The 24,147-nt window shown below is 42.2% G+C and overlaps 1 protein-coding gene across 1 annotated transcript in view; it reads right to left on the reverse strand.

Annotated features, from left to right (window-relative positions):
• The window catches only part of LOC111231034 (citron Rho-interacting kinase-like), a 54,566-nt gene extending 30,810 nt beyond the window's left edge, over positions 1–23,756 (reverse strand). Inside the window, exons 1-4 of the mRNA XM_022757989.1 lie at positions 23,542–23,756; positions 19,156–19,261; positions 17,152–17,295; positions 14,955–15,074 (exon numbers count right to left, since the gene is read on the reverse strand). Of these exons, the coding sequence (XP_022613710.1) occupies positions 14,955–15,074; positions 17,152–17,295; positions 19,156–19,164 (273 nt within the window). The 5' untranslated portion in view covers positions 19,165–19,261; positions 23,542–23,756. The remainder of the gene's footprint in view (positions 1–14,954; positions 15,075–17,151; positions 17,296–19,155; positions 19,262–23,541) is intronic.
• Between the last annotated feature and the right edge of the window lie 391 nt (positions 23,757–24,147).

Consider the following 24,147-nt stretch of genomic DNA (forward strand, 5'->3'; position numbering starts at 1 on the left):
CTTCACATCACTACGGCTTATTAACTGGGATCAGGTTAATGCTCATTAATTGTTGTGCTCTACAATAAAATACCCAAGAAATCTATGTCAGTGTTGATAAAATGTTTAAAATATGCCTAAAATAGGTGTCGCTGCCAAAGCTGCCTCTGTTCTTACCGCCTTCTGTTCACTGATGACTGCCGTGCACTTTTCCCGCACCTCCTCCTCATATTTGCTGCTGACCTGCGACTCCAGGCATCTCCTTGATCAGCCATGTCCGCCTTCAATCTGGGCCTCCAACACCTGCTCAATGCCACGCGCAGCCCACATAACTATAACCAGGATATCACTTAACAGGACAGAGAATGGTTTGAAGAGGCATTCTGTAGATCTTCCTAAGCAATAGAGAGCACCCACAGCTCAATAAGGCAAAAAGCCATGACCACTAAACATAGCACAGCAGCATTCCTGTAATTTATTTGGATAATACTGTCTAGGTTTGTTTACATTGCGCCCAGGCCAAAAGTTTCTGCATGTGTGTGAGCTGTTCTGAAATTTTACCTTATCTTATCTTCATAGAGCTTCTCCTTCGTGCTTCAGCATGAGTCTCCAACCGCTGGGTGTGGCTTGAGTCTCTCGCAGATTCTCTTCCAGCTCCTGCATGAAAATATAAATATGCTCTAATCAACTGCATAATAAATATCAGCAGCCACATTGCACAAAGCTAAAAAAGTAAGTGTAATGTACAAGAGATTTTTAACAAAAACACAACCCATACATTTAGTGTCTAGTTAGAATACACTAATCCTAATACAGACCACATAACACCAATCACAGTCCGAGTCATTGGTAATGTTGCAAATACAGTCATAACAGCTTTATCAGACCTCTGAGCGGTACTTTGATTGTAGCAGAAGCCAGTAAGAAATTTCAAATACCTTACCATCACACAGTGTTGTTTATGTCAGATACAATATACTGAGCATGAAAGTGTTTAAGTAAATAAATTACCTAAGACCTGTCTTGTCTTTACGCACTGTTGGATGTAGCAGGTTGATGCAAAACACAAATCATACCATAACAATGACTCTCAGGTCCACCTTTCTCTTTCACTGGGATTAGTCTTTACTGAGCCCTTTTCCCTTGTTTTATGGCAGGAAAAGACACAGGTGACTAATAGACCAATACTCAAACCATGAACTGGCACAGCTAAATAAAATACAACAATTATTACATTTCCTGCTATAACATGTTCAAAATGTTTTCCATGCTAGAACTCTCTCCATCCCAAACAAAAAGTTTCTTTCAAGCAGCTTGTGTTTCAAAGAGGAACCACTCCCTATTTAGAGCCTTCAGTGTTACTTTAGGAGGACTCCTAGTTGGTAAGATTAAAATTGCGAGCTATTTACCTTCTCCCAAGCCCATCTGGTTAGTTGTTTGTCACTTATTCCTGTTAAGACAGTCCTGCTGGCATCAGGTTGAAAGGCTGCGGTGTATGTTTCAGAGGAGTAAGTGGACTAGAGAAGCTCTGTACTAATAAGAGTAATATAGCTGTAATTTGTCCCAACCTACAGGTGAGCGACAAACAGGAGAGTGAGGGAGAGTGAAGCCACACTAATATAAACTATTGAAGCACTTGTGTGGGTGTATCATGGCTTTGTACGGTGTTTAAAATGAAGAACAGTAGCAGGTATAAACTAATTACTGTTGTGGTGTAATGACTCTAAACTGTTAGGAAAACAGTTCAAGATAGGAGATGATAAACCTGAATTTTTAGAAATATTACATAAAATAGCACTTCCTCTGCAACGATGACAATGAGCTATGTTTATGTCACACCTCCTCTGATTTTTTTTTTAGCTCTGCACAAGAGATGAAAGGTCGTTTACCAGAATCTTATCTGCCATCTGGCTGAATTCGGCTGCCTTGCTCTGGATCTCATCCTTCAGTTTAGTCTCGCCCGCTCAATCGATCTCCAGCCTTTTCACCTGGTTCTCAAGAGTCTTCCTACCATCCTGCACACAATGGACAACAGTAACACACACCAGACACACACATACAGGCTTTAACTCACTAATGAGATGTTTCTTTAAGTTGAAAAAAAAAAAAAATACAACCTCAGGTCAGAAGATCCACAGTCCAAAATAGTGGGTTCTGCTATTTGGACAATCAAACGCATTTAGAGGAAATGCTAAATTAGACTTAAAGGTTTCCACTTCAAGGAGGAAACTGATGATATACTGTAGCAGCTGCATCAGTCTGCTTGTTAGCGATGCACCTCTACGTTGTTTATATCTCATTTTTTCAAGTTCCTCGCAATAGGTTCCGAAGAGCCCGTTTGCATTTATGTGTGACGGTGCGAGAGGTCTCTCCTCTGAGTCTTCCTGTCTAAATGAACCTATTCAATTACAAAATGTGCTGTGCTGTTTTCAAAGAACCCCACTCAAAAATTATGCACTATATAGGTAACTACAGATCTGTGTAAATGTCAGCTTTTCACTGTTGGTATCTCACTCTTCCACACTTTGGATTCTCCACTAACTGAAACATATACTCTGTGACATGAGTGAAAGTCTGAGACTATGATTGTTTGTGGCAGAGAGACTTCAGTGTAACAGTAATGATTTAGGGTTTAGTTTTACCCTGTGGCTTACAAACACAGGGAAGTAAGGTAGATTCTCAAACCAGGAAAATACAATAATTACAAAAACACAAGTGGATTTGCTTTTTCAAATTATAATCAACTGTGACAAACATTCAGGCTATCTGACATGGTATCATGGCAGCACAAGCATTTCCCAGAAGGGTGCAAGAAGCAACATGTTTTACAAGAGAAATATGGGCTCTTTGTGCTGACAGATACCAAGCCAGATGTATTTTATGCAACAATTTTAAAACAGAGATTTGTGATGTGTGTGGCTGTGTAACAACTGAAGTGTGTATGTACCTCAGTCTCCACGGAGGCGTCTGCGCAGGCTGTCGCTGGAGTCTTCCTTGTTCTGTAGCCTCTCTAGATCTCGCTCCATAACGGTCTTTGGCCATTCTCATACTCTGAAGGAGGTCTGTAGCCTCAGCACTGGCCTTTAACGACTGGGGATTAAAAGAAAAATAGGTTTGTACGTTATTTACATAAACTTAAATGTTATAGAAAGTTGATGTTAACCTTGTCTAATTTACATTATCTCACCTCCAAACAATCATCATCAAACAATCTAAAAAACTGAGTCAAAATAAAACTCATACGAACATGTAGCAGTATGATAATTGTGTTATAAAAACATATTAAAACACATGAATGAATCAGTTATATATGCAGCGGCATCAAGCTCCTCAGTAGTCCTGGCAACAATGATACATTGTTCTTGACAGAGTTAAAGAGCGTAAGGATGAACTAGCATCAATTTTGCTAAGTTCAGTGGCTACTAGAAAACAAACTACTATACACGAGCAATTATGAAAATCATAAACAATCCATAACTGAGTCATTTATATTTCATCAATTACTTTGCATTGAGTGCAGGAAGTAGGCCTATCCCAAATGTGGGCTGCATCGTCTTTGAAAAATCAAGCAAACCACATACTCTTGGTAGAATGGATGGTACTTTTAAATAATCATCTCTAGGAAAAGAAATTTAGGATGAAATTATCTTTACTAATGAGGCAAAAGCTGTTTGAATCTGGGCTTGATAATTAGCAGGAAGTTAGTTTTAAAAGGACAGCTTAATGTCTCGAGCCATAGACCAAATCTGACTGGTAGAATGCAGTTTAAGAGAGAGACAGAGAGAGAAAGATGGAGGGCAAGGGAGGTTAAAGAAGAGTTATACACTCATCTGAAAGTGTAAAATGCTGTTAAATCTCTTGCACAGGCTCATATAAATTATCATTAATCTTCCAAGCAAAAATATCTACCTTGGCAAGCTTCTCTTGAAGATCATGGATCTTTTGTCTGCTGCTCAGCATTGGTCTAAAAAGAAAAAATACAGTCATCATGAGTGACATACATCATCCGTGGCTACAGTCAATCAAACTTGTCAGTGTCTTATATAGAAAATATGTTGTGTTCTCTGCCATCTTCACCGATCACAGAATCTTATTACAATTAAATGAACTTCATAAACCACCTTCTCCAGCTTGGTGATCATGTCCTCTGCTTCTGCTTGGCCTTGCTCTTTAGCCTGTGAGGATATTGGAAAATCAAGTGAGATCCATCCAGAAAAAATCATGAAAGTAGACAGTAAACTAGAACTTCAAAATGATGAGTTAAATATCATTACAGTATCATATTGTTACATTGAATTACGCTGTTATTCTGAACGCTAACAGAATTTGTACACTTTGTGTCAAATAAACCAGAACTTCTTCCTGTGTAATTTCAGAGTCATTAACGGCTTTAGTTACAGTGTAGACCTTCTGCATCCTATGCTGGTAGTCTGCAGCCTTCCTCTTCAGTTCCTCACTGCTCTGCCTCGACTCTTTCAGCTCAGCTCGTACAGGTCGCTACGGCGACGGGCAGCAGACAGGTCCTCCTCCAGTTGTCTGATGGAAACTCGCATCTCTTCCAGCTGGCATGATATTCCTGCGACCAAAGACCACAGAAACCCACGCATAAGAGAGGAGAGGAGAGGAGAGGAGAGGAGAGGAGAGGAAAGGAGAGGGGAGGGGAGGAGCAGAGTGGGGAACAATAGTCCTAAACACAAAAGGAAAAAATAATATTAAGAAAGGAAATTTCCAATATGACAAAAAGAACAGTAGACTCCACTTAGCAGAGCACATACTCCTGCCAAAGAGTACCTGGGATGAGAACCAATCTTTTTGAATTCTGGCCACTTGTAAGCACTTTATCCATTTAACTTCACTATATTTGTTTAGCCGACATTAAGGATGCCCTTGTACCACTGCAGCAAAATTGGAAAAATTGGCAGAGCGAATACTATATGTATAAAGTGGAAAAAAGCTCTCCAGCAGCCTCAGTGTTGCTTGACCTGAACCATTTTGACGAAAATGTTCTTGTCGGAAGCTACTGCATCATTCATCAGAGCAAACTCATTCATAAGAGATGTGCTTTAGATAAGCTGCTAGCATATTCCAACTTAACAGGATGAAAATAGTTCAGCATAATGGACGTAATTAAAAGACTTGTATGATGGCCATTACAAGTCGAATGTTTTTGGCAGTCATATTTGAAGAGACATTTCAAATATGGTACCAAGTATAAGCACACTAATAGTATAAAAAGTCAATGAACAGAGAAGGGAATGTGGAGAGAAAAAATTGATCAGCCAGAGACACTTAATGCATATGTCTGTTTAATAGTGATTAGTCACAGCCTAACAGATCTAATTTCAACCCTCTCATCAGTTTACAGGGCACATCAACCTGTCTGTCATGCTGATAAAAAGTAGCATCCTTCTGCATTCAGGGAGACACAGACACAGATTAGGACAAGTGAAATAGACAGCATCAGACATGGTGAAAATAAAGCTAAAATAGTTTAGTGGTAAGCTGAATGGGAGGTTACATTTGTAATCATGGATCTCTGAATGAAGAGATTGTCTCCTGAACAGTCAGCCCACGTTGACCTTCCATATCTAGATAAGAAAAACAACCAGTGATGTAGCTGTGCCGAGTATTACTTGTCCCCCTCACTAATCAATGTGGCTCCACGTGGGCAGCATGACAGTCTATCAATGATAATCGACGGGATCTACTGGGAACCAGCTTTCATTTGGTTGTGACTTCCCAACTCAATAAAAGCTAGAAATGATTCTCAATTTCCAGTAATTCTTTGGCAAAACAATGACTCTATGCAAGGAAATTAAAGACAAGGGAATTCAGCTTTCAATATGATGTTAAAAAACTAAGGCCTTATGGAGTGTTGGATCACTGTGTTCTTTTATTACAGAGAAGCCGACAGCAGACACAATATCCTTGACTCATTCAGATTATCTGTTGCATGAAGAAGCAACTAAAGCTTACATACAAACATAGCTGCATTACTTGTGTTAGAATTTAGCCATTGTGGATAATTTACTTGTGTTGAAAAAGACATTCAAAACTCATTTACAGTAATCTAGTGCAAAGTGGGGATTCACTCTCAAAGCTATCAATTTACACCGCTGCTTCATAGATTTAAATCTTTCAATTCACTATCTTGGGGCTGCATACTATCTTTATCCATAGCATCATCAGCCCAAAAAACACAGTATGTTTATGGTGGCAAATCTTAAATCTTTAAATTCAACTCTCAGTATGTGTGATTTTGCTGTATACTAGGCAATGACAGTTGAGTTGCATTTCTGTTTATTTTAGTTGGTTGTTTGGCTGGATGCAGGAGAGCTGATACTGAATTTGTTGAAAACATTGTCATCTCAAACCTTGAAATGTCATACAATATATCAAAGAGCAATCTTTTTCAAAACTACTCAGCACAAAGTATATGGTGGCTAAACTGGTACACTTATGGTGCTAATATGTTATCCTTTGAATTTCAATTAAACATACCAGTTTTTTTTCACCATATTCCCCCTGCTATGAATCCTGTAATGTATTGGTATACACTACAGTACAATATCATTTACGCAGCAATCTAGTGCATTTTTAAGACTCTGACATGGTTCTTGTTTTAAAACAAGTCAGTTAGAAACATTAAAAAGTCAGCCTGTCATGCCCCGTCTGGATAGTTAAGTTACCTTTTTGTTTATCCTAGTGTTCTTTGTCTCGTACTTCCTGTTATATTTTGATACTCACCTCTTCTCTCGTTTCAGGTCCTTTACTTCCTGCCCTGTGTGATTACCTGCCCTGCCCTAATGTGTTGCACCTGTGTCCCATTGTCTCCCCTCCTCCTGAATATATAGTCTTAGTGTCCCCTTCCTTCTGTGCCAGTTCGTCTTGTTCCCTCGTGACAGCGTTCCAGCAGTTTTCCTTGTGAGTTTCTTAGAGCCAATAGTTTTATGACCTATTTTTGCCTTTTGACTGGTGATTTGGACACTGTTGCCCTTCTGACTGATCACCTGTGTACCGACCTCGCTCTGATTAAAAGGAATTATTTTTGAACAGTCTGTGACTGTGTTTGAGTCCAAGCCTGTGGTTCAGCGTTGACACAGCCAGAGACATTGTTTTCAACCAACTTGTGGAGCTCACATTATTGTAATTAGCAATTAGCTGATAAAATCCGACAGGTGTCATTTCAGCTGGTGAGACTGATAGTTGGCTAGAAATGAGAGGCATGCATTCGTCTTCCTCTGTTTGAAATAAAGAACCCATTGTTTCAAAAATGACTAAGGATTTTGAGTGGTAAATCTGCCACGGTTAACACAGTGAACTACATACATGTGCCATCTGACAATGAAAAGCTTGACAGGCATAGCACCAGTAAGTAAGGTGGGAAGTGTTCAGCAAACAGCCAACTGACAGGTGGTGGTCAAAAGCACCAATGCATGAGTAAAGGTAATGAAGAAATCAAGTCAATTTAATCATAGAGCACATTTAAAAACAACAGGTGCTGACAAAAGTGCTTTACAGAGAGATTACATTTTGGGATTAACTGATTAATGATTACAAAATAAAACAAAAACACAGGAATGTTCAAATAAAAATGCAGACATAAATAAGAGGATATTAGTAAATGAATAAAAGCATAGAATATCTAGATAAAATCATAACACAAAAAACATAAAATACAAACATAAAATCCAGAATGTGGTGAGGCATGTTTTCACAGTGAGAAGAAGCTGAAGAAAATAGATGGGTCTTTTGACAGGTTTTAAAGATCTATACAAAGGGTAAAGATCTAATCGTTAATGGCAAACTATTCCAAGGCCACCAACTGAAAATTCTCGATCACATTTTGTTTTTAACTGGGTGTGTGGAATGGAGAGCAGTTATTGGTCAGCAGATGTGAGGGGTCTATTTGCTGCTTAAAAAACAAATAAAAAATAATCTAAATAATCTTCGCTGATAACCAATGAAGTGAGGCCAATACATGGGAGATGTGGTCTCTCCTCTTGGTACCACTGAGGAGTCTCGCTACTGCATTTTGAACAAGCTGCAGGCGAGATAGGGCTGACAGCTTGATTCCTTTAGAGAGAACTCCAGTAGTTGAAGCAAGAGGAAATAAAAGCTACCTATAGTCTCCAGATCTTTAACAGACAGAAATGAAGAAATTTTGCAGATGATCTAATGGAAGAAATCAGTTCTGACAACTGAGCTAGCTTTGCTCAAATTTTAAACGAAAGAATCAGGACCAAAACCTTGACCTTGGTTTTATTCTGGTTTAGCTGAAGGATGCTTTTTGCCATACGGAATCATTTTTATTATTATATTATATTTCTGAAAATAGGCCCCAGAGTAAGCATATACTGTAAAGTGTATAACAAAATAGGACCCAATATGGAGCTTTGTGGTACTCCACAGGGAACAGGTGCAGGGGAAGAGGACACATTATCAGTTCTATTACAGGCTGATCTGTCTCGGAGGTAGGAGGCAAACCACCGAAAGGTCTGTCCCAGAATACCAGCTGTGTGGAAGCCAGCTGAGAAATCTAAAAGAATTAAAGTAGTGTTATTCTAAGCGTAAGAGTTATATAGAAATTCTCCCCCCCTACAGCTGTCATAGAGGGGAAAATAGCTATAGAAACAAAAAACGTTTTTTGTACCAGGCTGTAAACCTGGGGAGTCTATGGGCATTGGCTCGCTTTTGGAGCCAGTCTCAAGTGGCCATTCAAAGAACTGCAGTTTTTGGTACTTCTGTGTTGGCTTCATTTTCCAGCCTCAGAGGTTGCTGCTTGGTCTCCCAGAGCTCTTCTCAGGTGAATGCCTGGAACAGGGGGGCGAGGATGTACTGGATTACCACAGTGTCTGGTTGGAAAGCGTTGCAGCAATGTCCATGGCGAATGCTACGGTCAAGAGCTCCAGAGGTGAGGAGATGAAGCTGCCAAGTTCATCCAGGACAGTATACCTGTTGTGTTGCTCAGCTGCAGCTGAGGAAGGTGGGTGGGAAGAGTGCCTCTTTCTGTTTCTGTTCTGAACCAGCATAAATTGATCAGCAGACAAAGGAGTTTGGCAGGAGCAGTGTCTCCTTTGCTGCTGCCTGAACCAAGGAGCGATTCACTACACATGCTTTAGGATGGGGGTTCGGGCTACAGAAGTGGAGGGAAGCCAGGGACCTGTTACTTCCAGAGACACTGGATCAGAGAACGCCCTAGCTGGAGCCAGGCCATCACTGTAAAGGACTGGTTCGACTGCATGTCTGGAACATTTGTTCTTTTTCATAATATTCCATTCGATATCTCACTATGGGAGCAAGCTTCACTGCAACCCTCAGTCCTGATTGGCTGATGAACGTGTCCGTGACGACACAGCAGCATTCAAAAACCTCTTCTCACCCAGAGCATATCTCACGTCAAAGTTAGCTAGCTTAACTGTCCACAGACAGATCTTACCTAGCTTCTGTTGCCAGGCGCTATCTTAACTATAACTTTGGGATTTTTTGCTCTTCTCCGGTCACACCAGGTCGAATTCAGAGTTTTTACCTCACCCTTCACGGCTTGGTTTTCGCATTTCGGCCCCTCTCCAAGGTTGCTCGAGTGCAGCCAAGCGTTAGCACTCCAGCTAATCTCACAGCTATCTGGTTAGCATACCAGCTAGCTGCCTCCAACCCTGCCTGCTCACCAACTCGCATGGAATGGAGACGAAAACTCCTCACACCAGAGGTAATGGAGACTTCGGAGCCGGCATCTGTCATTGTGGAAATAAGATTTCAAGCAAGGACACACACCAGGTCTGCTTGAGCTGCAACATGTTCTCAGCTCCTGTCGACACTGCTCAGTGTTCACACGTAAAAGTCTCCACAGACAGTTAGCGCACCAAGGTAGCTTGTCTGGACATGACCCCTATCTCCCTACCGTCGACCACACTGTCAAGCCCACAGAGGAGAGGGAAGTTGCGGTGCAAGAGGCACCAAAGGCTAGCATCAGCTGGGGTTCATGAGGAAGACATCCTAGAACTTGACTGTGGAGAAGATGAAGATGAGACCTCAGATATCCTCATATCTAAGGACGAAGAGGACGACGATTTCTTCATCACACCTGGAGCTGCAAAGCCCGGACCCTTTGTCGTTCCTGGGGATGGGGATGAGGGAAACACGCCAACTTCTCCTCTCCTCACAGACTTGCTGAATGTCTGGAAATACGCGGCAGAGAAGCTGGACATCCCCTGGCCCGCTGTCATTACAGAGAATACCAGATCCCGTCACAAGGGGAAGAGATTGCCCCCAGCTAAAAGCGCAACGAGACAATTTCTCCCAGTCTTCTCGGAGCTGCTAATCGAGATGGCATGTCCATGGAAAGACTGCCCATATAGCAGCAGGAAGCTGATACCCAGAGCCTTATCCCTTGACTGTGAAGCGATGGAGAGTCTGGGTCTCTTGTATATGCCTATATGCGACACAACATCTATCCTCGGCTCAGTGTTGTCCCAAAGCCCTACACCAGCCTCTAAGTCGGACTGGTTCCAGTCAGCCCTGACCGAGAAGTCTTAAAGAGTGACGGCACTCAATGTTCTCTCGCTCCTCACTGCATACCAAACGAGATATGAAATGAGTACGAGAGAATCCAGGACCCAGCTTCACTGGAGGAAATACAGGTCATCTCTGACTTATGCCTCCGCGTTCAGCGCTGTGTGGTCCAGGCCACAGGGAAAGCACTGGGAACCACAGTCTTACATGATCGCGCACGGTTGCTTAACCTCACCAACCTGTCTGACAAAGAGAAACACAATATTCTCGACATGCAAGTCGTCCCAGAGGGTATTTTCCTGCTGTACTGACCTCCATGCAGTGACGATGTGAGACCAAGAAGAAGGGAGACGAAGCGCTCCAGCTTTGTCTCCCTCGCAAAGCCCAAGTTCCCCCCTGGCTTGTGCAGCGAAAGACCTTCACACAGGCTGCTTCTCATTTGCTGCAGTTCAAAATTCCGAAATTCCCTTCCTCCAGGCAGGAGAATGGGCCCCTGCTCCAGCTCCACCAGTTCAACCCGCATCAGCCCCACCTGTCTGGCTTTCGAGTGTGCTTCCCGGGGCCCTCCAGACCCCGACCTCCAGCTGCCAAAAGCTACGACTTTTCTCAGGGCCGGGGAGATGAACCCCTTGTTTTCTGCGATGTTGCCCCGCGCAGCCTTCCACAACACTGTTGTGGGGGCTCTTATGCTGGCAAGCGGGCCGCACTGTGTGTCTCCTCTCTCCCTCAGACAAGACAGGTGGAGCACGCTTGAGGCACCACCCTGGGTTTTGCGCATGATCTTGCAGGCTTCAGTTCAACTTCACTCATACTACTCAAAGAACCACGGTTATGTAAATAACCTCACGTTTTGCATGATGACAGCCTGTGTACATCCTCCTTTAGACGAAAAATGCTCTTATTTGCCTTTACATTCAAGATGTATTTTCCTCACTAATACCCATTGTGTCTTTTACAGAGCTGGATCCCATCTTCACTTACACACACTTTAAATATTTTTGCAGCATAAACATAGCAGCAGCTTCAGCAGTTTTTTCCAGTATATAGCTGGAGCAAGGTACATTCCAGATGAATGGTTCACTCATTTTACTGACCTGATCACTTTAATGCTGTAGTGGATGCTATATGATATGTCTACATTAACTCCTGAGTGAGCCAAGAAAAAAAATGTACAGAAGTAAGTGAGTAAAATAACGCTGGCCTTAGTTCATTCAGACATGGAGGCATTGCCGGCCGGATGTGATGTAAGGTGACATGAGAAAAAGGATGTTTTCAGTTCTTGGCCCCTTCAGCTCGGTGCTAATATGAGAAGAATGAGCTGTTGTTTATAATACCATGAATTGATGGATGACCACTGTCACTGTGGTGAAATGGCGGGAGGGCTAACATGAAGAAAAACCACAGTAGATGAACAAAATTAGTCTCTTAACACTTTTCCTCTTGCCTGTGTTTTTCTCCCTCTATTTGAGCTTGAAGCAAGCAAATGGAAACATTGAAAAATTGACTGCAAATATTTTAGACGAAGAAAATGTATTAAACACATTTGTTTGCCTCGCCTCAAGGATATGCACCATGCGTTTTGGTGAGAAACCCTGAATGTTAATATAACTGTTTGTTTACAAGAATACTCAATAGGGTACTTTCAAATCTACATTAATGTTTGTCTGTTTTATTGTCATTATGAGATATAAAAACGCAGTCTTTTCAAATCCATCTAATAGAATGTAACAAAACCAATAAAGACCCTTTCTTTAGACCCAGTGCATACAAGATAGTGTCATGCCTTCCAAGTTTTTTTGTGTTAACACAACCAAGACAAGAACAGTGCAGTTTTCTGTAGTTCTTCTTTCCTCTCGTATCTTTAGTGGAATTGTCCATTTGCATATGTTTTCAGGTTTTAATGGCTTTGGCACAGATTGCTTTTCTCTGAATAAGAATCTATCCCCAATCTCTACTGTTTGTTGATCCAACACTGCATGGCTTCTGCATGAAAATGATAAACACTGCAGTCATATGACAGAGCGTGGGAGACAGATGCTTTTCAAGATGAAATACTGGATTTAGCTGGCGTAAATACCCTCCTGAGAGGCACCAATGAGAACACAGGCCAGATAATATGCATGAACAACAAACTATCCTCATACATTTGAAGATACAGACTCATGTCATCTATAAAAGGTTTTGTTTTGAGAAGGTTTGTTATTATTAAGTCTGCTAAGTCAAACGAAGGTGATCAGTTCACTTCAACAATAGTCTTACAGCTGTTGACCACCATGAGCCTTTACTAACATCTCTAGACAATGCTGATGAATCTTCCACTGACAGTGTTCAACTTTTGCCCAAAAAAAGCAAATCTTGACCTCCATTTGTCTAGTCAAGTCTATATGCATGCTTACTCTGTGAGGCTGTAAAAGAGTGTCAGAGTGAATGAAACCTCATACTCAGCTTATCAGGCTCAGGTATACTTAGAACAACGTGCTAAAGAGTCTGTCACCTAAACATCCAACAACATTGTCCAGCTCCCCTGAGGGATCCCAGAGGCTGTTGAAACCCCTTTCGTAGGTTGAAACGCTGGCCTGCGTCCAACATTTTCTGTAATATTCCAAAAGAGAAAATCTGACAGTAACTGGCCAAGGCTGGCCAGATCTGTGGAGGTGACAAAGTAGGCAGGATTTGACCTTGTCTGTCAGACAGTTTTAAAAAAATTTGACACAGCTATTTCCGTCACTTTTCATGAATGCCTTCAAACAGAGGATCCCTGAAAGCGTGCACCATTATCCTCTTTGGTAGGACTCATTGCACTAAGATAAGCAGACATGAAGACATGCAGGCAGAGTTCTTGGAGAAATATCATGGAGGCAGTGGGATGCAACCAGGACGGCACAGTTTTGTCCCACCAGAACAGGTAAAAACACATTTGTCTTCAAATGCACTTTGTTTCATTGCATACTGGACCCTAAGGTGCTCCCAGGACAGCTGGGAAATTCCTTGAGCACATCCTGGGTCTGGAGAGATTCAGTCATGACCTGAACACCTCTACTTCAACCGGTTTCTCTTGTAAAAGAGGGCCTTCTGAAATGCATGGACCCCTTTATGCATTGCATAAATATATAATGTCTAGATTACAACATGTTACTCTGTGTTAGGATTAAACAACTTGCATTTTCTACATAGTTATGTGCATGCACAGTACATACCATTAAATGCAAATTCTCAACACTTTCTGACATAAAGAACAGGGTGTAGTCCTCTAACATGCATCACTGGGTTTTAGGCAGTGTATCAAGTGATGGTCAAAAATTCTGTTTCTCAAACAGTATGAGCTAAGGCCCCAGCACCTCATCACGACAGCCTGCCCACTGCATCAGTGCTCTCTTCACTTGTAGGTATATGGCTCTCATCACCATAGCAACCACTGCACAATGTATTCAGTGCTTGGTAACCAGCACTAGTGTAGGCTGAGAAAAACAGGTTGCTTTTCTATTACCTTTTTAAGAAAAAGTGGTGCATAATGTCATGGAGATGATTTTCCATGCTCTTTATGTATTTTCCTGAACTGCCAGTCTTGTAACAGCTTAATTTTCACAGCTGGCAACACTATGCCGTGTGGTGCTGCCACACGTGCAGAGAGATAAGCACACACCCAAACACTCGTACATGTCACACACTCATCACATTTGGTTTTAGTAATTAAGGACTGCATGTACAGTAAAGCTCCCCTGTCTCCTTCTTCAGTAATAACATTCTTTATTCTCAGGAGATTCAGAATGAGCACACACTTGATACAGTCCCCTATAGAACTATAGATCGTATAATCAGTGTGAAAAATGTGGCATATTGCTTTTTTTTTTTTTGCAAATAAACTTTTAAAAACTCAAAGTTTATTTATTAATTTATTGTGACGTGAATTTCTCAGCAGACCTTTTATAATAAAACACTACAAGAACTGCATCCTTATACTACATATCCTTGTAAAATGGATCAAGGATGTTTTACATAAAAAGAGTACTGCAGCATTAGTAGATGTTTAATGCTATACTGACTGCACAGCTACAGAGAGTGGTGGGGCTCCAGTATCACATGCCTGTCTAATTAACACTCAAACCCCACACACTCTGCCTTGGTGACCTGCTCCATCTGACTGCCACTATGAAATACCCTTAATTTGCTTCTATTAAAAAAATAATGACATTTCTGCACTATACATTACATACAGTACCTATTACGGCTAGTATCCATTTAAAAACGGAACAAGTACTGACTTAAAATTAAAACAATAAAAATTCTGCCACAAAAGAGACATTTTTTGACTTGAGATTTTAATGTTAGAGATAGTAGATGTTAGACAGTTGATCAGTATTTGCCTTTTTTTAGCCTCAACATCAGGAGCCTCAACATCAGGAGTAAATGGTATGTATATCAACCCACTGACCTACCAAGATAACATAGCAATGGCATCCTACCTGCTCTTTGATCTCTTGAAGTTTGTTGCTTTGTTCCCTGATGTCATGGAGGAGCTGCAGTGCTTTATCATCCTCCTGTGACACTTCCATACGAGCCTGCTCCAAACTGCGCTTTAGACTCTGCAACCAAGACGTACATATGTTTTGTCAAACAAAACAGTAATGTTAACTAATACAGCAGCCCTGCAATAACTGGTTAAAATGCCTTTGATGAAAATGTTTTAACTATGTGTTGATTCCACCTTATGCTGATTTTGGAGGCTGTGCTGTTAAATTGGATTGTGTTATTATTGTATTATATTAATCTCAAATGTAAGATCCATCACACCCATTGCAATCAAATTGTAATACACATGTATACAGAAATATAAAATCATAAGCGCCCAGACACACACACACACAGACACACACACACACACACACACACACACACACACACACACACAGTAATAGTAGTAACTCTAGGTAAAGGCATATGTCCTCAACAGAAACACCCTGAAACAGTGCCCAGGACGCAGCCATAATGAAGGAATGAGCGTGCAGGTCTGCAGGGGGTTGCAACCCCTTGCTGTTATAGGCTATAGTAATGGCCCCCACAATCCAGTGTGACAACCGCTGCTTTGTTAGAGGCTTCCCAGATAGCTGTTCTGTGCAGTTGCACAGGCCGGTCGGCCACGGCCGCCTGCCAGCGGTTGAGGCTGACGTTTGGGGATGTGGTAAGCTGGTCGAACTACAGCCTGGGCAAACATCTGCCGGGGTGCAGTTAGGGGAAGAGGTGGCGCCTTCCTGGGGAGACACGGTTGTAGCGCTTCGCCCTCCCTCCTCTTCTTCTTACGTTTCTGCATGGTGGCTACGGCTGGGCCGAATAAGCCTTTCGGGTCCATAGGAACATCGAGGATTTGGATCTTCTCTAGAGGCTAGAGAGGTTTAGCCACCTAGCTCTTTCTTAAGCGACCATCAAGGCCATGGCTCTGTGGGAGGCCTGGACAACTCACCTGTGCAGAGGTCCGTCAGCATGCACAGCTCGTCCCACAGGGCTGGCGTGGGTGACGCTGACATGTCCTGTAGTTCAGCCTGGTAGGCCAGCAGCAGTGAGGATGCGTTCAGAGCATTCACCGACATGGCTGTTGCCTTGTAGCCTTTTTCAGTTAGTGATGACTGAAAGCAATCGGCTTTGGAGGGTAGGGCGGGGCCTGCCGAAGTCATGGTGGACTTCTGAGTTGGGTGGAGGTGACATGCCAGTAGAGGTTCGACTGGAGGCAGGCGGGAGAGGCCTTTTTCCTCCATGTCAGCCCAGTCCAACGCTGACCCTCCCTGGACGGGGTTCTTGGTGGAGAGAGGATTGTTCCATGTTGCCTCCTCCAGGCACTCAGGAAAAAACCGGCACAAGCTGTCTAGTAGAGGACTTGGCTTTGGGAAGCTTTTTTCCCTTGTAGCGAGACGTGGTGGTCTCAGCAAGGACTTCAGGCCACACAATGCCCAGCTTTGCAGTCAGGTTTGGCACGTGCCACCCTAACTTGCTGGCTTTGGGGCCGGTAGGCTGGTAAAGAGCTCAATGTCCTCCTCATTGTCCTCTGAACCGAGGCTAACGGACTTGTCCGCTGAGTCGGAGTCATTCACCACGATGTCACCGTGCTGTGCCATCAGGCTGGCCTCGTGCTCATCAGGGTCGGATAGCGGGGCAACAGCGTTGAGTTGTTCATCCCAGCTGGCACCCGTAGGGATGGTGTCTCCCTCGGTGCCCTCCGCTGACTCCTGTGATGGGGGAATACCTGCCCCCCAGGAACCACTATCAACAGACTAGTTTGGCGCTTAGCTTAGCTTGGCGAATCTTGACGGAGAAATGTACACAGGGCTCACAGCTAACCGGGAATGCTTATGCGTCCTGGGCTTGTTGCAGCCCTAGACACACAGCACATGCAGAATGGGTGTCGCTCTGTGAACTGTGTTGCTAGCCCGTTAGCTGCACCTGCCATCTGAGATGTTGCTTCTGGGAGCGAGAGGAGGTTTTAGACTGAGGAGATAACTTAAGGCTTTTATAGTAGGAGGAAGTCTCTCCTCTAGGGAGCCCAAGTCACGTCTGTCAGCCAGTCAAGACTGGCGAACTGTAAAAGAGCTTCTGGGCGACAGCGCAGGGAACGTGTCCCATAGTGAGATACCGAAACAAATGTTGAAAGAGAACCACAGGGCTACTCACACTGCATTCTGTGATGTAGGTTGCCAGGTCCTGTTCCAGGATGGTCCTCTGGGTCTCTGAGGCCTTCAACTCTATATCCTTCTGCTGCAGCACTGACTCGAGGTCAGACATCTTCCTCTGGACGAGTGAGATCTCCTGCTCAACCTGGAAATAAGAACATAGCATGGACCAAACTTTTCTGGAAGTTTAGTATAATTAATGAGTCTCTGGGGCCCACAGACCTGAGTAGATATACTTTTTTTTTTTTTTTTTTTTTTACAGCTTCCCTTGAGAGTGTAACTGTGGTAAAGATGCCTTCTTACTGTAAAATAAATGAAGAATTTTTGAACCTGAGAACAACATGTAGTGTTTTTGCAGCAATCCCACCTAAAAATACTCTTGTAGTGTGTGTGTGTGTGTGTGTGTGTGTGTATGTGTGTGTGTGTGCATGCAAGTGTACAAGACTGCACTTGTCTCCTGGCAGATGTCATTGGTAGCGATTGATGATACAATTAGATGTGCCATTACAGCATTACAGGGCCTGAAGAGCATTGGAAACAAGAAAAACAGCAGGGCTGGCAGCACAGTCACAAATACACAGCCACAGCACTTAGTGTATAGCAGCACAGTCAGAATGTGGACACATGCTCACAACAACCGGTCGCCACAGCATGGGGCTGCAGCCAGCAAAACCAAAGGGTCATTGTTATACTGGAATCCAACCTTACTGCAAAGAATCACCAGATTTTAAAATGACATGTCATTTACAAAACATTTAGGAGACAGATCAAAAGATGCTGTGTAGTAATCTGATTATAACATGGATTAAGAAGGTATTATAGGAAAGGCTAGATGCACTGTAACAAACTACATTTCCACCTATTACTGTATTCTTTAACTCAGTAGATTCTTGCATATTTTTTGTGTGCAATCCAATGCACTGCAACTGGCCAGTCATTCCGTCTTCATTTTTGCACAAGCGTGTAGAGGTAATGTTGAGGCTACATAGGACAATTTCACATCACAAGAGAAGCTAAATTTTGAAAGTTCATTCAGATTATGTGAATCATAATCTAAATGAAGCATTCCATCTCTTTAAGTCGTGAAGCTTTCATGTACATCACTGCAAGCTCTGCAGTGCAATATACGATGCTGAACCACATGGTAAACACTAGAGTCAGTGTTTTGTTACAATTACAAAACCAAACAAACAAGACAAAATAATCAATATGAAAAGTTTCAATTTGCCCTTGATTCAGCAGAGGTGTCACTGAATCCACCAAGAGATTATCTTTATCACAGAGGATCAACACATCTAACTGCAAAATCAAATGGCAGCATGATGGAAGTTGTTTAGCAAAACAGACATTCATGTGACTTATAAAGAAAATGAAAAATAAAGTAATTTAATAAAGTAAGTTTTATTACTGCAAATAATAACCAGACAGACCACTGATCTGAATGAAATTATTTTTTGAAAAAAAGTAAACACACTTTATAAAACATGAAATGTTGTTTATGGAGGGAAAAGAAAAATTAAAGTTGATAATGGAATTGTGGGAGGGGAGAGACATCCTCTCCATCATAGCACAAAACCTGGTGTTGTGTTGAGTCACAAATAATGTTGATTAACCTTTTTAAAGTGTTAAAGTTTCATTACTCACATGATTCTAGTTTGACCTCTCTTTTCACAGTTTTTCCATTTCAAAGCTCATAAGCACCTCAGCACTTAATACTCATTTCATTATTTATTACACATAGTAATAATTGTACTTTTAAGATAGTCTCACTTGTAATTTTACCCCATGTGTTAAAAAGAAGTATAAGTTCACAGCACAAGGATGGCCCGGTCCTCTACAATAGTCAGAGAGTGATATGGAATACTAAAATACATTGTGTACACAGACACACACACACACACACACACACACACTAGCTCAACTATGTAGTGTAAAGGCAAACTGACAGCAGATGACTGGATTAGCTTGCTCTGGAAACAAACTCTTACCATGTGAAGAGTAATACCTGTGACATGTGTCCGGAAATTCTGGCTGTTTTGTGTTTTTAAAGTAATGACGTTTTTCCAAAGGAGATGGTCTTATCTAGAGAGTTGGTGGATGTAGTCCCTAATCTGCAGGAGAGGAGAGCATGAAGAGAGAACGGGAGATCGGGAATAGGGAGAGAAAAACGACAGTAAACAGTCTTTATGCACAACCTCTCATGAAAACTGAAGGGCTGACTCAATGCTCTTATGTAAAACACTTATCTTTTATAATCATACTGTATAGATGTTTTTTTTCCAGTCTGTTAGCTGGAATAATTTACCTTCCATGTGTGGTATGACACTCATCATAAAAGTTACAGCATACTATAGAATTCATGTATCTCAGTGTTTACCTATTTGACAAATGGACAAGGATATCATACCCTAGATTACAGTTATTATTATTGCAATCAAAAATACACATATTAATGTTCAATATAAATAGCTAATCAAGCAAATGAACCCTCATTAAATACATTTCAAAACCAATCTCTAAAACCAGGAACAGCACCTACAGTAGCAATCAAACACTGAAGACTTGAGAAATTCACATAGTACAGAGACCTAGTATTTCACAGCAGTGATGCTTCAGACATTAACACATATTCCATTTATACAGTCACATCATCATACACGACTAGCAGATAATGTGTTTTGTTCACAGTTGAGGTATTTAGTGAATATACCACAGGAGATCCATACTGTGCTGACCAAAAATTGAGTCATATTTTAGCTTAACTGAGACTATAAATAACCTGCTTGTGTTCACACAACAGCCTCTTTTACCACCACTGGATATATTTGGCAGCTTTTGTGATCAAGAGGCAGGCAGAAGAATGAGTGACACAGGGAGAATGTCTATTAAAAGCAGAGGCTCACCTCCCACTCCTCCCTACAGTAACATGCTCAGCTCAAGCTCAGCTAACATGTGGAGGGTAGTGAATTGCTGTGTGTTTTTACTGTTGCATAACTGCGTTCGTGTGAATTGTTATTTATATTGTCTGTGGTTATATTGTCTGCTTCAGTTTTTGACTGCGCCCTGTCCAGGAGATCACATGCAGCAGCATCTGTGTCAAAAAACAAAAGTAAACAGACGTTGCAGATGAACAGCGGATATTATGAATCTCTAGAGATGACTCTGGTGCTTACTAATATTTCCCCAGAAATGTGACTGATGTAATCATTAGGCTTCAAGGGTCATGTGCCCAAGATGCATCAGAATTCTGCCTGGTATTCCAGTCAGATTGGTATGACATGATGCAGGAGCAGGTGGCCTCTAATGACTGATGATAGCATGAGCAGAGCGTTAGCCGAGGTGAGCTTTCTCTAGCACCTGCTGATCTTCAGGCTCTGAGCACATTACATCAATGGTAGGCTACATATTGCTGCTCTGCCGTCTGGTTTAGACGAGATGTCAAAAAAATCCTATTTGTATTTGTTGTTCTGAAAGCAGAGAGAAACCAAAGATTTCACCCATGTGAAAGTGTCTTGACTGAGAGACACAGAAGCCTTATGTCCTCTTGGTTCATGTCTCCTGTCAGCTCTCAGAGCCTTAATGAATCTCATACAGCCATACGAGCTTAGTGTTGTGTATATCGTAACAATGTGGAGAACTTCTTCAACAGCCAGCCAGTGGTAAAGCTGGTGGTTATACGGTGCCATCCTAGCATGAGGCACCAGATGGGACTCAGATCTGGCTGTCTTCCTCCCGACTCAAGTGCTAGCTGGCTGTCCATAATGAGCTGAGCTAACAGACTATGCAGCTGGGCTCCTCCTCTGCAATAATTGGCTCCCTGAAAGCAACTACTAATAACTATACTTTTAAAATCTCATTGCAACTACAAGGAAGACAGTTTGACCACTGAGCTGGCCTCAGTTGTGTTTGCTTAAAATTTCCAACAATTCCTTGTTATGGAAACATATCATTATACCTGTGCCATTGTTCCTGATTTTTACAATCAGTGCGAGCAACATAATCACGGTACCTGTGGTCAGAAAAGCTCCATGAACACTGCTTGTTTATGAGAGCTCATCAACAACCAAACAGTAACATTCACAGAGGAACATCGGCTTCCAACTCAGTTGAGGAGATCTTTTTCGTGGGTTGAATAATATGTGCTGGGCTGTGAGTCAGAGTTGTTGAAGAGGAGGAAAGTGGAGAGAGGTTGCATCCCAGTCATGGTGTTGCTCTACATTCAGTCTGCAGGGTGACCAAGGTCCAGTGCTACTGTATGGGCTGTAGGCAGCGGTGAATCACAAACCTGTTGCAACACTGTAGTGGCCCAGATTCTTCTCTAAAACACACTCAGAGACCTTCTCCAATCTACCCCCCTCTAGTTTGATCTTTTAGCCCCTCTTCTCCACATATATGGGAGGCACTTATGCCTATTGTCATGACAACAACAAATTAGTAAAACCTCAACCATGCAAGAAAGATTGAGTGTTTCTGGCTTCTGCCATTGCATCAGTTCGCTGATTCAAACATGGCTCTCCAGCTCCATAGCTTCTTGCTTAATACCACAGGCTTTGAAGATTAGGGAAAGTTAACCCAGACCAATCTGTGAATGCATCCAGTCTGTGCTTGATATTACAACACCATACATTTTTGAAAGTGGATTATAAGCCTAGCACATCCGTATTGGTTTCCACAGTTCATGTATGTGAATAATACATTTTGACAGACTTTTTAAAATTGTTTTTAGAGTAGTTAGAAGAGCAAATTGAAAACTCAAAGGAATACATATATATTGGTCAGAAATAACTACCTTTTGTTACATGAACTAGGAAAAAACCTGAAAAAATGGCAGTGGCAAATGCAATTCTGGGCATGTAGCTCCCAAGCAGCCACCTGCAGGGTGATGTGTGGATATATTAAAATGATTTTACATATCCAGTGAAATATGTTGTCATAGACTGGGTGTAAACACAGTCAACTAAAGTCACATTTAGCCTTTAATAACTAACTGTGGTAAAAAGATGTTGTGTGATTTTCCTACATAACAAGGTTGGTTAGTACGACACTAAAAACACTGAGGCCACGGATGCTACAGGCCCACGTGTGAATGCTCTGATGCTTTACCGATTTATGGTGGTCGAGTTGACTGTATATCATAATCCATAAAAGTATGGTGAGCACTTGGGAGAGCACTTCAAAAATCCAGTCCATCATTATATCACATCCAAATGACAAAGAGGATCAGTGTGGGCTTCTAAAGGAGGCTTTTGGGAAAATGACACTTGAGGATGAGGATATGGAGCAGTAGAGCTCTCTCTATCTCATCACAACTCACATTAAGCGCTGACAGATCTGTTCTGCAGAGAGTTAGTCTCTGTACCATCTACCTTCAATTTGGTCTGCCTCCACAAAAAAGTAACTACAGATTAAAATAAACATCAACAGATGTGACTGTACAGTCGTCCTGGCAACTTTTAGATAAAATGTAGCCTGTATATTTGGCAACTTATAAAGCATGCTCCGTATATAGCATATTGTATTATCATTATCGTTCTGTCCATGTATCAATATCTGAAATTTTCTTTTTTCTTTCATGTCTCTCCCACAATCTCTTCATTATCATTCTGTTTTGTTCCGTCTCAAACGTCCTGTCAGTACTGTAATTTGTGATCCAGCTGAATAGGCGCCAGAAACAAGCAGCAAGCTTCCTTCACCTCTCCTCTACCCTTGGCAAAACCTGCTGTTACCATAGAGATACTTTCTTCCAACCACAGTCTTCATATTGTCATACTTTTTCCTACTGACTTTGTAATCTCAGCTTTCTTCCTACAGTGAATCTCATCCCCAACTACTACAGCACCTTTCCGATTGGAAGTTTAAAGTGAGTTGAAATCATCTCTCAATCCTTGCATGATAGACATTCACAGAAACTTTGTCTCAGACCTTCCTCAGTCTTGGTAAAGATTAATCAGACATCAGAAAAAAGCATGCAGTGGTCTCATTATGACATATACCAACATTGAGGGAGTTTGAACATCACCCCAGGGAGTGATAGCCATCTGTATGAGTGTATGCCACAGTAAGCACAGCAATGAAGAGAGATTGGCAAACAAAGACACAGCATTTCAGTGTCGTGACCAAGAATAGCGTTCACTCTTGATGGACAAGATACAGCTGCTGCAGCTCAGTGCTACCAATGCTATCTCATCACTCCATAAATCCTCAGCTGTAGTGTCAGTCAATCAATCCATTAGGCAATAGTTCCTTCATGCTGAGATGGGGAACATAACAAACGACTGTAGCAGTTCAGAGCTGTAATGCAAAGATACTGCTTTGATTCTTTCCCTGATCAGTCATCAGCATCGACCCCTTCCTTATTGTTATGGACTAAGTAAAATAGTATGGCACTTACTCAGAGACTGCTACAGCTTACAGATCTTCTACCAAGCTCCTCAGACGCGGCACCTCCTCGTCCAGTAAGCCCGTTCATGTGGGGTCTCCCTCGGAAGCCACCAGCCAGAATGAGAGCTTCGCTGGTTCATCAAATTCGGGGATGTCATCCTCACTGGAGAGAAAGTGGAGCTGAGGGGAGAGAGAGATGCGCTGTGGCAGGGCAGAAAGCTGTGAGACAGCGAGAGTGACTACAGATTACTGCTTACAGAGAGCTAGAGCGGCGGAGAGAGGGAGGGAGTGGAGGACTACAGAGAAATTGCATTGTAGAGTAATGCAGCAGACCAGTGATCACATACTGTAGAGAGTGAGAGGAGACTCTCACTCTCTCTCTCTTCTCTGTCACCCACTCACCCTTACCACCCCCAAGTATTTCTTCCTCTCCCCATACTGCAGCAGCCGTCACTAATCGCACTAATGTATGCAGCTTGACACACTGTGCTAACAGCCAGTTGCAAACTACTGTACATTCATGTCTCAGATGCTAAACACTCCTTAAATTGTGCAGCTCATTAGCAACTAAACGCAATGACCCTTACTAAACCTCCTCTAAATGAGTAGCAGTATT

This window comes from Seriola dumerili, unplaced genomic scaffold (assembly GCF_002260705.1).
Source record: "Seriola dumerili isolate Sdu_G_001 unplaced genomic scaffold, Sdu_1.0 BDQW01000017.1, whole genome shotgun sequence".
Lineage (NCBI taxonomy): Eukaryota > Metazoa > Chordata > Actinopteri > Carangiformes > Carangidae > Seriola > Seriola dumerili.